At 41.0% G+C, this 13,402-nt stretch overlaps 1 protein-coding gene across 3 annotated transcripts in view; it reads right to left on the bottom strand.

Annotated features, from left to right (window-relative positions):
- Positions 1-3,108: 3,108 nt before the first annotated feature.
- Positions 3,109-13,402, bottom strand: part of FAM107B (family with sequence similarity 107 member B) — a 60,406-nt gene continuing 50,112 nt past the window's right edge. For 2 of the 3 annotated variants that reach the window (XM_054631700.2, XM_054631698.2), the window contains 3 exons: positions 12,345-12,528; positions 8,201-8,354; positions 3,109-6,242 (listed from right to left, as the gene is read on the bottom strand). In XM_054631700.2, coding sequence (XP_054487675.1) covers positions 6,126-6,242; positions 8,201-8,354; positions 12,345-12,472 — 399 coding nt within the window. In that variant the 5' untranslated portion in view covers positions 12,473-12,528 and the 3' untranslated portion in view covers positions 3,109-6,125. Of the gene's footprint in view, positions 6,243-8,200; positions 8,355-12,344; positions 12,529-13,402 lie in introns of those variants that run through there. The other variant, XM_077179210.1, reaches the window with a different exon arrangement.

Below are 13,402 nucleotides of genomic sequence, written 5' to 3'. Positions count from 1 at the left end.
CCTCCCCAGACAGCAACTCCTGCTTTCCAGCATCAGGACTGAGTGGCTCTAACTGCAGAGGGGCCTGTAGCAAGTTTGCAGCTCACCTCTTGTCTGGTTATCTTAACAATTTCCTAATACATTGGGAATAGAGTTCCCGATATAAAACAGAAAAAACTCCCTTGCAACAAGAAAATTATAAAAAATGCAAGATATCTTTTTGAAGATAATTTACTCCTTGGTATTTAAGAAGTTAATTCTATCTGTACTAGAACAAACCAGAGGTTGTGATGTTTGGGGCCCACGGGGCTTAGCAAATTCCCCAAATCCACTTTGTTGCTGAGCTCAGCTCATGAAGTTGGTTCCCTGAGATTGTATGGAGCAGAATTCACTGAAAGTATTAGCACCAAAACAAAGCTGGATGAAGACAAGAGCTCAAACTGCACATTAGAGAAAATCACCCCTTATGACCCACAACTCCAGTGATGAAGGACCTTTCAGGTTTAACACTGTAAATTTAAGGAGTCTCTCTCTTTTTCTGCTGCTACTGATGAAAGCAAAATCCTCATCAGCTTTTCATCAGAGAATCTTTTAGGCTTCATTTACCAAAGGAAGAGTGAAAGGACTGATAACCAGATGGACACAACCCCTCCTTCAGGGAGACCATTTCAGATGGGCTGGGTTGCCATGTCCTGACTCCACAGGCAGCTCCCTTTGCCTTTCAGTACCAGGCAACACTCACCTTAAATGAACCCCACTCAGGGGCTTAGGCTTTCTGGGCACTCTTAATTTTTGAGCACAATAAAGTAGACCTGGCATTTCGATTGCATTATTAAAGATTTGTTTCCGAATAGCTGAAGAGGGGGAAAGAAACACGTTTCTCCTTCCCATCTAATCAGGCTGAAGTTTCCATGTGCCACCTTCAATCTGTGTTAAACTGCTCGTGCTGTCCACCTGAGAGACTGGGCTTGGGTGCATAATGGAAGTTAATTCCCAAAATGATGACTTAGATAATTAAGTACTGTGGCTGTAGCAGCGTGTGATTCTGGCTGTGGGAGGTGCTTCCCATCCTCCTCCTTCCCCCACACCACCTCCCCTCCTGCTGGCCAGTGATGAACCACACAGCCATGAAGGGCCAAATCTCCTGAAGGCATCCAGTGCCTCATCTGTCCTGGAGCACAAAACTCCATGAAAAAGAGAGGGGTGGTGTGGAGGTGGCATTTGAACTCCTGGATTCAGAATCCTTGCAAGGTAGACAATGTTCCCTGTGAGTCAGGCATTGTGAGCTCCTCCACAGTCAAAGGAAGGCAACACACTCCACAGGGCTGATTGCTCTGCCCTGATAGCAAGGAAAAGTGGATGATTAGCTCAAATGCATGTATTTGAGGCTGAGCAAAATCAGCCCAGAGAACAGAAGCAGTCCCTGCTCAGCTCAGAAAGGCACTGCAGGCCATGGGACGGACCCAGTGCAGCCCTCCCCTAGGTCTGAAGCAAAGCATAAGCTGTGGAACACAAGCACTGGAGTGACAGGCAGGACATCTGTGCTCTGTTACCACCACCAAACATTTCCTCTGGCCAAAATTTCCACCACTTCCATTGAGGAGAGTCATCCTTAATATTGACAGCAGCACAACAAACCTTTACTCTGACAGATGAAAGATTTCAAACAGTTTAAACTGGCAAGGGGAGGGAAAAAACATCTTGTATTTCCACTCCCCCAGATCTCAAGTGTTTGTGCTCTTTCTATTGCAAAGCCTCTAGAACCCAACTTCCCTCCCATTCTTCCCCCTATAAACATCAGTTCTGATCCTATGGAAACTGCACAGCAGCAATCTCTCTTTGGTCTCCAGTTATTTCCTTAACTGGTCACTGCAAGTGCCACAGGCACTTCAGGTTACAGGCACTACTCACAGACCCTGTAAGAGCAGCTAAGGGACCTCAAGGTACTTCTTTCCACACAGCTATGGCATCACCCAGCCCATCTGCCTGTGGCCACAGGAGCACAAGCAAGGTCCCAAGTGGACTGGTGCTTGCAAAGCCACATGACAGAACCTATTAGCTCACTGCAATCCAAGAAAGCAGACAAAAGGAGGATCATCTTTTCTTCTGGACATGCTACAAAAGCAGATCACATGCCCTCACCATTTTCCTTCTGGATGGAGCTGGAGTGAAATATTGAAGGATAATTCAGAGCACATTTGGCTACACTTGAGGTAGGCAGAGCACAGGGCAGTATCTCCAGCAGGCCATAGAAACTCAGCCCTTATTAACTCTGTTCTTTTTTACCTCCCCCGCATCTCAGAGCTTCGGGAGCGGCTCCAGCACCATTGCATCAGCAGAGCTGCCAGGACCCATTCCACATGCTGAGCAGTTTCTGAAGGAAAAAACCATTTCCTGACATCTGTTCTGAATTCCCTGCTCTCCTCCTCCCCCACCTCATTTCACCCCATGCTCCTCTCCAGCTCTGCCCAGCTGACCAGGGCTCCCCAGTGTGAGCTGAGGATCTTTGTGCAGAACTGATGGCACACACCTCTTCCAGCCCTGTCCATCCCCTGCTACCTTCCCTGTCTACTGTTGGCACAGGACTTTGCTCTTTGTGCTGAGCTGTCTGACCCTAACCCAGCAAATCCTTTGTGCCTGCACCTTCTTTCTCATGCCCCAGTCTTTCCTACTAGAACCACACCTTGGAGCATTGGCTAAATTAAAAGGATCATTGTAGGACTTGAACCCAGGACCAAGCTTGTTACTCTCTTCTCACTCCCATTTGAAATGGAGCTATTGCAATGCTGATAATTCCAAGGATTGACAGGGAATGATTTCCACAATTACTTGACTCCCATCAGAAGCTTTCCTTCATGCTCTGCCTCACCTTGCATTACCTGAACAGCTGCACAGTCCTGTTAAAAACCTCCTGCATGTAATTTATTTGAAGGATAATACTGTTTAGAGACACAGCAAACTCTTTCTGTCAACTTTTGCACACATAAAGAGGGATGCAGGGTTTTAAGGAACAAAGAATCATCATGATCTTGATATTTCCCCCCACACTGCAGAATTTCAAACAATCTGGATATCTCCGTGCAGCCCCCAAAGTTTTGTTTTTGGCAGGATATGACAGACACCACCACATACACCAAGCATGTAGTAGATTTTATTAAGCATAGCTTTGGTTCTAAGTATTCCACCCTCATTCTTGTAATACCTTTAGTTAAAAACAATTATACAAGAGCAAATACAAAAAATATTAAATTATGAAAACAAATCCATTAAGGCTCCCTTTTTATATTTATATATATTTATATATGTACACTCAAACAAGTGCAGATATTAACAGAATGTTAAAGCCACAAAAATGCTAAAAAATTTACTACTATACTATCAAAAGCAAGAGTTTTTAAAAAAGTACAAAGTGGTAAGTGAGCAATTTTCAGATCACTGAAGGATTCGCTGGATTGCTTCAAAACCCACAGAGCTGAAGGGCAGAGCAGGAATTGCTTACCTCACTGCAAGCAGTTTCTTACTTGAGTAGCTGCACAGGACACTTGTGGTGAGACTGACTGGCCACCCATTGAAGGGTTGCCCAATCCTAACTTCAAATCAAGCTTTTTCCTGTCAAAATTGATATGAAGGTGGCTGGGGTTCCTAGGATTAGCAGGACTCAAAGCTGTTCTAACACACACGTTGATGTTCTGTTCACACAGAGAGTTAATTCCAATGAAAAACAAAAAGAAAACCAAAAAACCACTTCATGCTGTATGTACAAGGGAGTTTTCTGGCCTCCTGTGCTTCAGAAAGAGAAACTCTACCCTGAATCACAGGCTAACCTGGGGAGAAAGCAGGCTGCCTTAGCCTAGAGGGCAAGAGCCAGCACAGCCACTGAAGCCAAACAGGGGATCTTTGTCCCCCACCACTCCCAGTGCCACTGATTCCATTTCACTGTGAATGTGTGGGAGGATTGCCATGATCACCAAGGGGAAATGGCTAACACCAAACGGTCTGCTCAAACCAGAGGAAGGTTTCCTCACTCACTTGTAGACTTTTGCATACTGAGCAGAAGGTTAATGTGGAGCTGAAACCAAGAGGCAGGATGTTTGGTAGGCTGGGAACAGCTAAGATGAAGCATGAGTGGGGTGTGGAAGTCTCAGACATAGTGCATGTCTCAACACAGAATCAGTGCAAGCGTTGGAATGATGTATTGCCAGAAAAGATCCTCTCTTGCCAGGAGAAGGGAAGAAGAGAGGGAAGTACCTGCAGCATTCAGGGTGCTCCTTTGTTGAGATAATACATGGAAGAGTCTTACATTTGGCCTTTGTCTTTTGTATGTCCATAATCTGAACAGTCTTAGACCATCTTCACATTTAATCTTCTAGACGTGAGTCACACTGCAAGTCTAAATCAATGGCAATATGCTTATCACAATTCAATTTACCCTCAATCTGATTATGTCCTCAAAAAAATGCCTGTATCTTAACAAATTGAAGTCTGTATCTAGGAAACATTTCTAATTGCGAGTGTATGGTCCCCAGTGCTAATCTGAAATTGTATTTAAAATGTCCAATACTTATAGGAAAGGCAAAAGGAACTATAAAAACCAAGAAAACAACCCTCCACCACACCTTTACAATACAAACATGCCACTGCTGATATTAATAAAAAGTGTTCTCAAACAGTTATGTCCAATGTAATTACAAAGTAGAAATTATTGTGTTTAGCATCCTAAGGCAAAGGCTAGGGATTAGATCCTCAGCAGGTTATGTATGAACACAGTTTCAGTGAGAGCTAGGACTGGTCTGACCAAGGAAGATCAGGGTTTCTCCCCACATTGTGAAGATACATCTGCACCCAATCACACCAGGTGAGAATCCAATTCTGTAATTCTTCATGAACAATCTGTTCCCCACTCCTCATCCCAGGCTTTCCTGGATAACTAGTAGTCATAAGCATGAAGGATCAGATTCTGTCATCCCTGTGCAAGCTGAGCAATATTTTATGTAATGGCAAGTCACAGGGGCAACTTTTGGAAAGGCAGAAGATGACAGAATTGGACCCAAAGTCTCAGTGGTAACAAACTTCTTTCTTGAGGCTGAATGAAGGATGGGATAAAATGAATTTCATTTTATGCCTCACTTTAGGGAAAAAAATCCATTTCAGCAGATTTCAGTAATTGTTTTGGTCTGGTTTAAACACTTCTCTACTGCAGAAACTGCAGCAAGTGTCTGCAAGCAAAGAGTAGGAACTGATGGCAGATCAGTTCCAGCAAATGAGTTCAAACACTACCAAGTGATGTGTTAACACTGTACTCTGTTCAGCATGTCCTTGGAGGAGAAAGGCCACAACACCAAAGTAAGCAGGATTTCAAAACATGAGAAGTAGAAGACAGATAATTTTGCTTTGAGAGGTAAATTCACAGGTAGCACTTCACAGGCCTGTACACAACAGTGTAACTTTACAGACAGAGACAAATCAGCCTCTGGAGTCTCCCTGTGAAAGGATCATCAGATTTTCATTCTTTCATAGCCCAAATTCTACATGCCAAACAGCAAGAAATGGGCTTTAAGGCTGCTTAACTTTTCACTGCTGGTGAATTTTAAGCATTCTCATCTTGCCCACACCTACCTATCCTAGTGGGGATGGGCAGCAGTAATCAGCACACCTCATATTCTCCTAGATTTAATAAAAATTCCAACTAAACACACTTTATTGTGGGATATACACAAGCTGTAGGTCTAGATGGAGGACATCTACCTGCTCAGCAAAGCTTGATATAACAGGAGGATTTTTGTTCTGATTTAAAGCAAAACATAATCTGTGTATCTCCACTAAACGAGGATCACAAGAGTTAAAGCAGTGCAACACTGAAGGAGTTTCTCTACATCCCTGGTTAAAATCTCTGAGAAAGCATGTCAGCCTGGCCCATGACACTGGACTGACAAAGACACTCCTCATCCATTGATCTCAGGACTCTATTTGGCAAGTCGATCTGTTTACGATATTGTCTTTTTAATCCACATGTCCCAGGAATTAAAAATCTCATCTTCAGTAAGTGTGAGCTGATGCTGTTATTTTGCCTCTTGAGGGGCAAATGTGAGACAACTTGCAAAAGCCTCTCCTTGCAGGAAAGCTGGAAGTCTAAGCAGGCTCTGGCTCTAGGAGTCTGGTGCTTCTGTTGCTTCCTGGACCGTCCTCCTCAAGTTGCCCTTGACTTTGACAAATTCAGGCGCATTTTCCTGCTCTTCCTGTATCTTCTGCTTCTCCAGTTCCAGCTTAAAAGGGGATCACATGTTAAAAAAAAAGTTTAGAAAACACATCATTGAAATACAAGACAAAAAACTAAAGGTTTCAATAACTGGCCAGGCCAAACTCTTTAAATTGCTTCCTTTCTTTGTCTCATGGAAAAGATAAAATTGCTTTTCTTTGGGAGTATCTGTTCTCATAAACAATAAATCTTTTCAAATCCTTGGCTCTAGCTTGTTCCAGATGTCCATCTTTGCCAGACAGACAAAAACTCTGCAAGCCCAGTACAAGAACAAGATGAAGCATTTTTTAAGAAATTCTTGGACATCTTCATTAAAGAAACAACAGTAATTCCCTTCTCTGGCTTTTCCAACAGAACAAGGAAGAATGTGCCTCGTGGGAGAACACATGAACAGCTACTACTGAGCACACCTGCAGAACTGATTTCTGAATGTTTAGCTATGAAGTTCTGCATCTAACTTGAGCCTCTTTGAGAGTATCTGGTTTGTCTATCACAAAAAGCAATAAAACCCCAAAAATCTTCGTTGGACCTTAGCCATTCATTTTTGAGAGGCCATTCACTGCCTTTTTTAACCAAGCTGGAGCTCCTGTCCATGCAGACACTTGAAATTTCCATGTGAGGAATGGAAATGCTCTGTGTGGCAAGGCTCTGCAGTGCCCACAGAATATGGATTGCTTAGCCATCCTTAGGGAAGGCAGATCAGCTGGCAAAAAGGGAGGAAAAAACCCTTTAGAAAACTAACAAGAGTGCCTGAAATGAGCTTTTTTTTTTTTCTTTTTCATCAGACCAAGGTCTCCCTTATTAATGGGGACCACGTACAGCACACCTTAATAATCTCTCCTTTGTCTCTGGCTCACTGACAAGGGACATGCCTTGTTTCTATAAATCAGAACAATGTCCCTCCATGAGTCATGTTGTCAATTAATGCCATTCCTGTGATGTTTACAAAGTCACAGCACTGTTTGCATGGGCAGGCTTTTCCTCTTCTAACAGAATTTTCTGATCTACATAATCTATGTTGGATGGCTCAGTTTCAAATGAAATCTTCCCACAAGCTGGGCCCTTAAGAGAAGTAAGAAAAATGACAGGATGATACACTTAAAAATACAATAACTTTCTCCAAAAATATTTCTAAACCTAATTAAAACAAAACAAAACAAAAACCAAAAAAAGCTATAATAAAACCCTAAAACCTATAATGATTGGATTACATGTAATTTTTAACAGCAATTATTTGGCTTAATTGATTTCTTTTGAGAAACAGGAGGTACTGTTTTAAAGCATTTATTTATAGCATTAATTTATTTTAAAATTGCTCAATGCATAGTGACTTCTCTGATGAGCTGTTTCACTGTAGGAATATTTCCTCTCAGGCACATGAAGTGCAGCCAGAGGCACAGAGATATTTGGCTGGTCCTGTGCCTGGCAAAAAGCTTCACCACAAGGAACTCCAACTCCACATCAACTCCATGCACAGGGCTGGAGGACTTTTTCTTTCACTAAAAAACATCAATGGGCTCACACATTTTAAGACAGCAAAAGATCTTTTAAAGTTATCTAGTTTCCTACATAACCCAGGAGAATCAAATGGTTTTAATTCATGAAATGTAATTTTGATGTACTACAGCCTAACAGCCATTCTTAGTGGATCACAGTTAGACTACAAAAATTGACTAAATCACCACAATTTCATTGGTTAAATAGCATCAGTGCTCCACACACATTCATTCCTGTTGGCTAGTGCAGGATGCATTTGACCAAAGGCAGACCCCATAAGCAGTTCCTATACAGTAAGTGACAACAGGTAATTAAAGAGCATCATTTGACTTATGCTAAGAGACAACTGAATTTAACCAGGGAAAATATGCCAAAAAATTGGCTGCTGCTTCTTTTCTGTCTACAAAGGGAGCCTGAGGTGAGTGGTTCAGATGCAGATGTATAAATGTCTGTTATTCCTCATCTTACCTGCTCCAGTTTCTGCTGCCGTTTCAGTAGTTCTATTTCCAGGTCTGACTTCTTCTTCTGTGCTTCCTCTTCTTTTTGTTGTTTAATAACCTGATCTCGTTTCCTTTTCTCCATCACCTTCTGTAGCTCTGGTTTGTTCTGAGGTGCAAGACCCCTTCAAGTTACATGGGGTGGGAGGAAAAAAAGAGATCAATTTCAATTAGCAGGAATTCACACAGCATTGCAGGCAGCTTCACTAAAATCAAGTAGTTGCCTATTTAGATACATTGGGATATAAATACATAAATAAAAGGAAAAAACATGCAGATATTTGCCTGATTTCTAACCAGTATCCTAAACTAGATTTAAGCCTTTAAAATATTTCCCTTTAATGTGCATGCCAGTATTTCCTCTGTATAATTCATTAACTTTCATCTTTAGCCTTTACTGTATTATCTTGATTGCAGAAGAATGGACTGAAAAAACCATCACAAATGAAGACCTTATCAGAACTAGAAACAAATTTTGGACAAGAAGAATTTGCTTGGTGCCTGATAACGCTGAAGGACTGGGTTCAGACAGTCCTGTGCAGACTATTCTGCCCACAGAAGTCTGCACTGACAAAACTAAAAACTGGTCTGTCACACTGCTCCTGGAAATCATGGATTCTCTCCTTGCCTTGAAAATGTGACAGCTTTACCCATGCCTGGTTGTGAAGCTATTTCCAGTGAGAGCTCCCAGGCTACATCACAAAGAGCCTAAGACAACAAAAATCCAGAATAAAAAAGTTGCCATCTCCTTGGAGACCAGACAAAGCCTGGAGGATTCCCCCTCTGAGAAGCCTTTAGGTGCTACATGAACTGAATGTTTTGAGCCTGTTCAGCACAAATTGCTTTCCAAGGCAGCTACTCTGGAATGAGAAAGCTCACTCCTTGGGAAGATGCATGACATTATTTATACACATGGATACTCACTCCTACTTATTTTTGTGACTTCAGCTGTTTCTTTTATCTCTGTAACGCTGTGATGGTTTCAAAATTTGTTATAAGATTCAAAGCTCTCCCTGTTATTCAGGTATTAGCATCACTTACAGCAGAGCAGGGAGATCTGAAATTTGTCTTTGTTATTGTTGTCTTTCCTGGGAAGATGATTATGTGAAAGCATTTAGCGTTAAGTTTAACATCAACCATTTTTTATTTCAACTTTAAGAAATTCAATAACCTGAATAAGCTTTCAGAAAGTGTTTTTTACCCTTCCTACTTGCAGTACATCTGTGGTTGCCTAATTATTCATTAATATGCATATCTGACAGCATGTCCAATAAAACATTAAAATGCCATTTTATGGTGGCATCTAGGAATGACTCCATATATTATGCAACACTCTATCCCTGTAGATACCCTGACAGCAAAATCAAATATTTAGCAACACCAAATGCTGCTCCCTATTTCTCATAATAGATCTCATGGCCTGAGTGCAACAGAAGCTACAAGGCTGTGTTCATATTTTATGTTTCATGCTATTTTAATTACATTTTAGCACATAAAGCTGAAGTCAGGCAGGAAAAGCTGGAGTAATTTTTTACTACTACTACTACTACTTCTACTACTACTACTACTGGATTGGTATGAGCAGAGTCAGTGGAAGCTTCCACACTGGCAATCTGGAGTCAAAACAGCCACAAACCAGAGAGCAGCTGCTAAATAACATCACTGCTGCTGCTTTTGTCACTGAGGTTGCACCATAACAAAGCAGAGGCACAGACTGGCTCAGATGTGCTGTAACAAAGGGAACCCACAGAAGCTACAAGTAAATAAAGCCCTCAGTCCAGTCAGGTGGGGGTGGCAGGTCTGTAACAGAACTATAAAGTCAATCCTGTTTCCACTGTTAAGTAAAAAGGAAAAGCAACAAACTGGTGGATACTGGATTAACTGGGGTCTTGTATCCCCTCCTGGTGACTGTTCTGGTTAAACCACAAATCCTAAGGCTTTCATACAGAGCAAGCAAAGTGTGTTACAATACAAGTGAGAGCTGATAGGGCTAAAACCTCTGGAAGGGACAGCATCAATATTCTGCAGAGTTGAGGTTTACTCCTAATAAGGAAAAACAATTTAAGTGACCAGTGCCTTGAGGTAGAACCACCTGAATCCTTTTTTTTTTTTTCTTTCTCCCCAAAACAGCTACCCTTTCTGTAAGTAAATAACTATACCAGTTCTAGACCTGATAGAGCTCACAGGGGCATGGAGAATGACTGGACCAGTACTAACATCTTCCAACACCCATTTCTGGCTGTTCAGAGCTGATGGGTCCAAAAAGTGAAGCTGCTGATGTCAACACTGAGTCTTTGCAACAAAATAAGCAGCATGTTAAGCAGACTTCTGTAAGAAAGTTCTCCATACATTTGACTGTTTGGTGTAACAAAGCAGAAAGAGCCTAATATCTACATTACTGAAAAGCCTCCTATCAGAGCTCCTACAGTGACACAAAGCACAGAAGACTAACCCTCCCTAAAAGATACCAACTTTTCTGCTGGTGAAAATCCTCAAAGTATTTATTTCTGCACCAATAAATAAGAATCTAAAATTACCAGCTGCAGCTAATCAAAATTACAATAAGGGAAGAGAGGGTATTGAGGTCTGCACAACTTTTCTGTGTAATAGGATATTTTCCTAGAAGAAAAGAACTCCATACTATTTTAAAGTGCTTTATGCTTTCATAAACTTAAAAGAAAAAAAAAAACTAGTCTTAATTTATTGCAGGCTCCACATCCTCTAGATTAAGATCATCAGAAAACTTCAACTATTTTTCTTTCAATGACTATAAACTTCTTGGTGCCAGGAACTGACTTTGATGTTTAATCCCATTAACGAAAAATAGGACAAACACCTATTTAGGCCAGTTTCTTCCAATTCAGTTGGCATTCTGTAAAATACCTCTCCTTCATCACTAAAGAAATGCTATATTGTGTATGCAATTCATTTAGAATTAAGTCTCTAAGCCCAGCATTTGTGAGGATTTTGCTACTACATATAAAAAGACCCCTTCTCCCCTCAAAATACTACAATGCTAAAGGATTAAAAATAAAAAAAAAGAGAGAGAGAGAATAACTGCCATAATGTGACTCTTCCTGCCAAATACACAAATCCACTTGTGCTGGAGTAGCCAAATTCATGGCTTTTTACTCTTCTTTATCAAGGTCCTAGGTATCAAAAAGTCAGATTGGCTGCTACCACCAGCTTTCTGCTCAAATGCACTCTGAAATACTGTTATTCCACTTCTATTTTATAGATCCCCACACTTTGCCTTTGAAAAATCCATTTTGGGTGTCTTCAATGCAACAAATCACCAACTGATATCACAGCTGGCTTCTGTTGGTTTAAACAAAGCAGCATCAACAGGCTTTCTGCCTTCTCCTCCACCAGGTGATCTGGTGGCCATTTTCTTAATGTGCTTTCTAAGTGACTTCTCTGTTGCTGAAGAGATTTATTAAGAGGAGTTCAGCTATTTCTGGGCCAGGTGCTTGTGTCTCTGAAGTTGATGAAATGAAGACATGGTTGCTTACATCTCTAAAAGCAATATACAGAGCAACAGCTGTGCATCCCATCCCAGAGAGGAGCAGGCAGCATTTGCAACACATACAAAGAAACACTTGTGCAGCAGCAGAGCAGGCCCCAGACTATCACACTGCATTGAGACAGATCAAACAGAGAACAGTTGCATGTGAAATAAGCTACATGATTTCTCTGATTTAAGAGAAATGGCCTCATAAACTCAGTGCACTGGTGAAAGCTCACAGATTTTATCATCCCACTGTTAACAGCAAAATTTTGTCAAATACTTGATAACATTAGGAGTACAAGACAATTTACAGTGGCCAAGTAACTCCTATGAAATGTAATAGAGGAGAACTGAACTGCTTCCTCTCAAAACTGACCCTCTGAGTATTTAGAAAAACAAAATGAGAAGCCTTCTAAGGCAAGCTTTTGCACTGAAACTCAAACAGAAATAAATGCCATGGTTCAGAATCAGAGTCTTTCAGTTTACAAGATCTGAATCAACAAAAAGTGCCTGCTGGGTTTTCGGGACAACATCATTTTGATGAAACTAAAATTCCAATTGTGTGTTTGGGGTGGGAGAGTGGCACAAGTGATTTTTAGACTCTTACCTTTTCTGATTCATAAGCAGCTCTCTATGGAGATCTTGATGATTCCGGGATGACTTCACAGGATTAATTAATTTCTGAGGTCTAATTAATTCAGGATTGTCGTCATCTATGTAGTCTGGTTCAGCCATAATCTTTCTTGGAATGGGAAATGGATCTTTGGGTTCAGTGTCCTTGTTCACAGTATCTGTAAAATGGGAAAAACTGTAGTGAATCTACATTGAAAGGCCTTTTAAAGATGTCCTAAACAACAAAGGCAGCACATTACACTGGCAACAGTCATGCTTTTGCTGGATTAGTTTTGTCTGTAGAAAGTAAAGGCTCTCAGAGAAAACATCAATAGCATTTTTTAAATAGGCAGCAATTTTATAACAACGGCATCTCCAACAGCCTTCATGCAGTGACTTGGAGACAAGAGTTTTCCCCTTTTTGAGAAGAACTTGACAAATAATTTAGTTTAGGTGTGTGAAGACCCTTATTGATTTTAATAAGCCTATTCAGATGAAGCATTTTTGGATCAGTAGTACTGAGACTCTAAAGGCATTTTAAATGCTGTCTATATTAAATGCTGTGAATGTGTATCAAAAGCAAAGTCTCATTTTGTGCTGTCAGTGTCATGTCAGCTGTGGGGAAAATGCCTCTGTGGATAAGCAAGGCCTGAACTGTATTGAGCAAAAGCTTCCATGTGGAAATGGCCAGATCTGCAATTCTTGTGATGGGGACTGATTTTTGAGGGGCAAAGCTGAGGAGAAAAAAGTTAGGTGAGGTTGTTCTTTAAAGGCTGTATTCCATCCAGTGAAAATCCACAGAAATCCACTGACCTGAAGACAATGAATTCATGATTGATTTAATTTGGAAAAGTGGCACTTTCCTATCCTGCTATAGAAAACTTATCTACTCATCAAATCACAACATTTTTAATCAGCAGCTGACAAGTAAATGATGGTTTTCAAATAATTCATATGTGACCATTCATACCCCTTTCCATTAAAAAGCATTCACAAGATAACCAGCATCCAAAACAAAGCACATTCAGGGAAATTCTGTCTCTCTTCACTGTT

This window comes from Agelaius phoeniceus, chromosome 5 (genome assembly GCF_051311805.1).
Source record: "Agelaius phoeniceus isolate bAgePho1 chromosome 5, bAgePho1.hap1, whole genome shotgun sequence".
In the NCBI taxonomy this organism is placed as follows: Eukaryota; Metazoa; Chordata; class Aves; order Passeriformes; family Icteridae; genus Agelaius; species Agelaius phoeniceus.
This window is presented reverse-complemented; position numbering and strand designations above follow the sequence as displayed.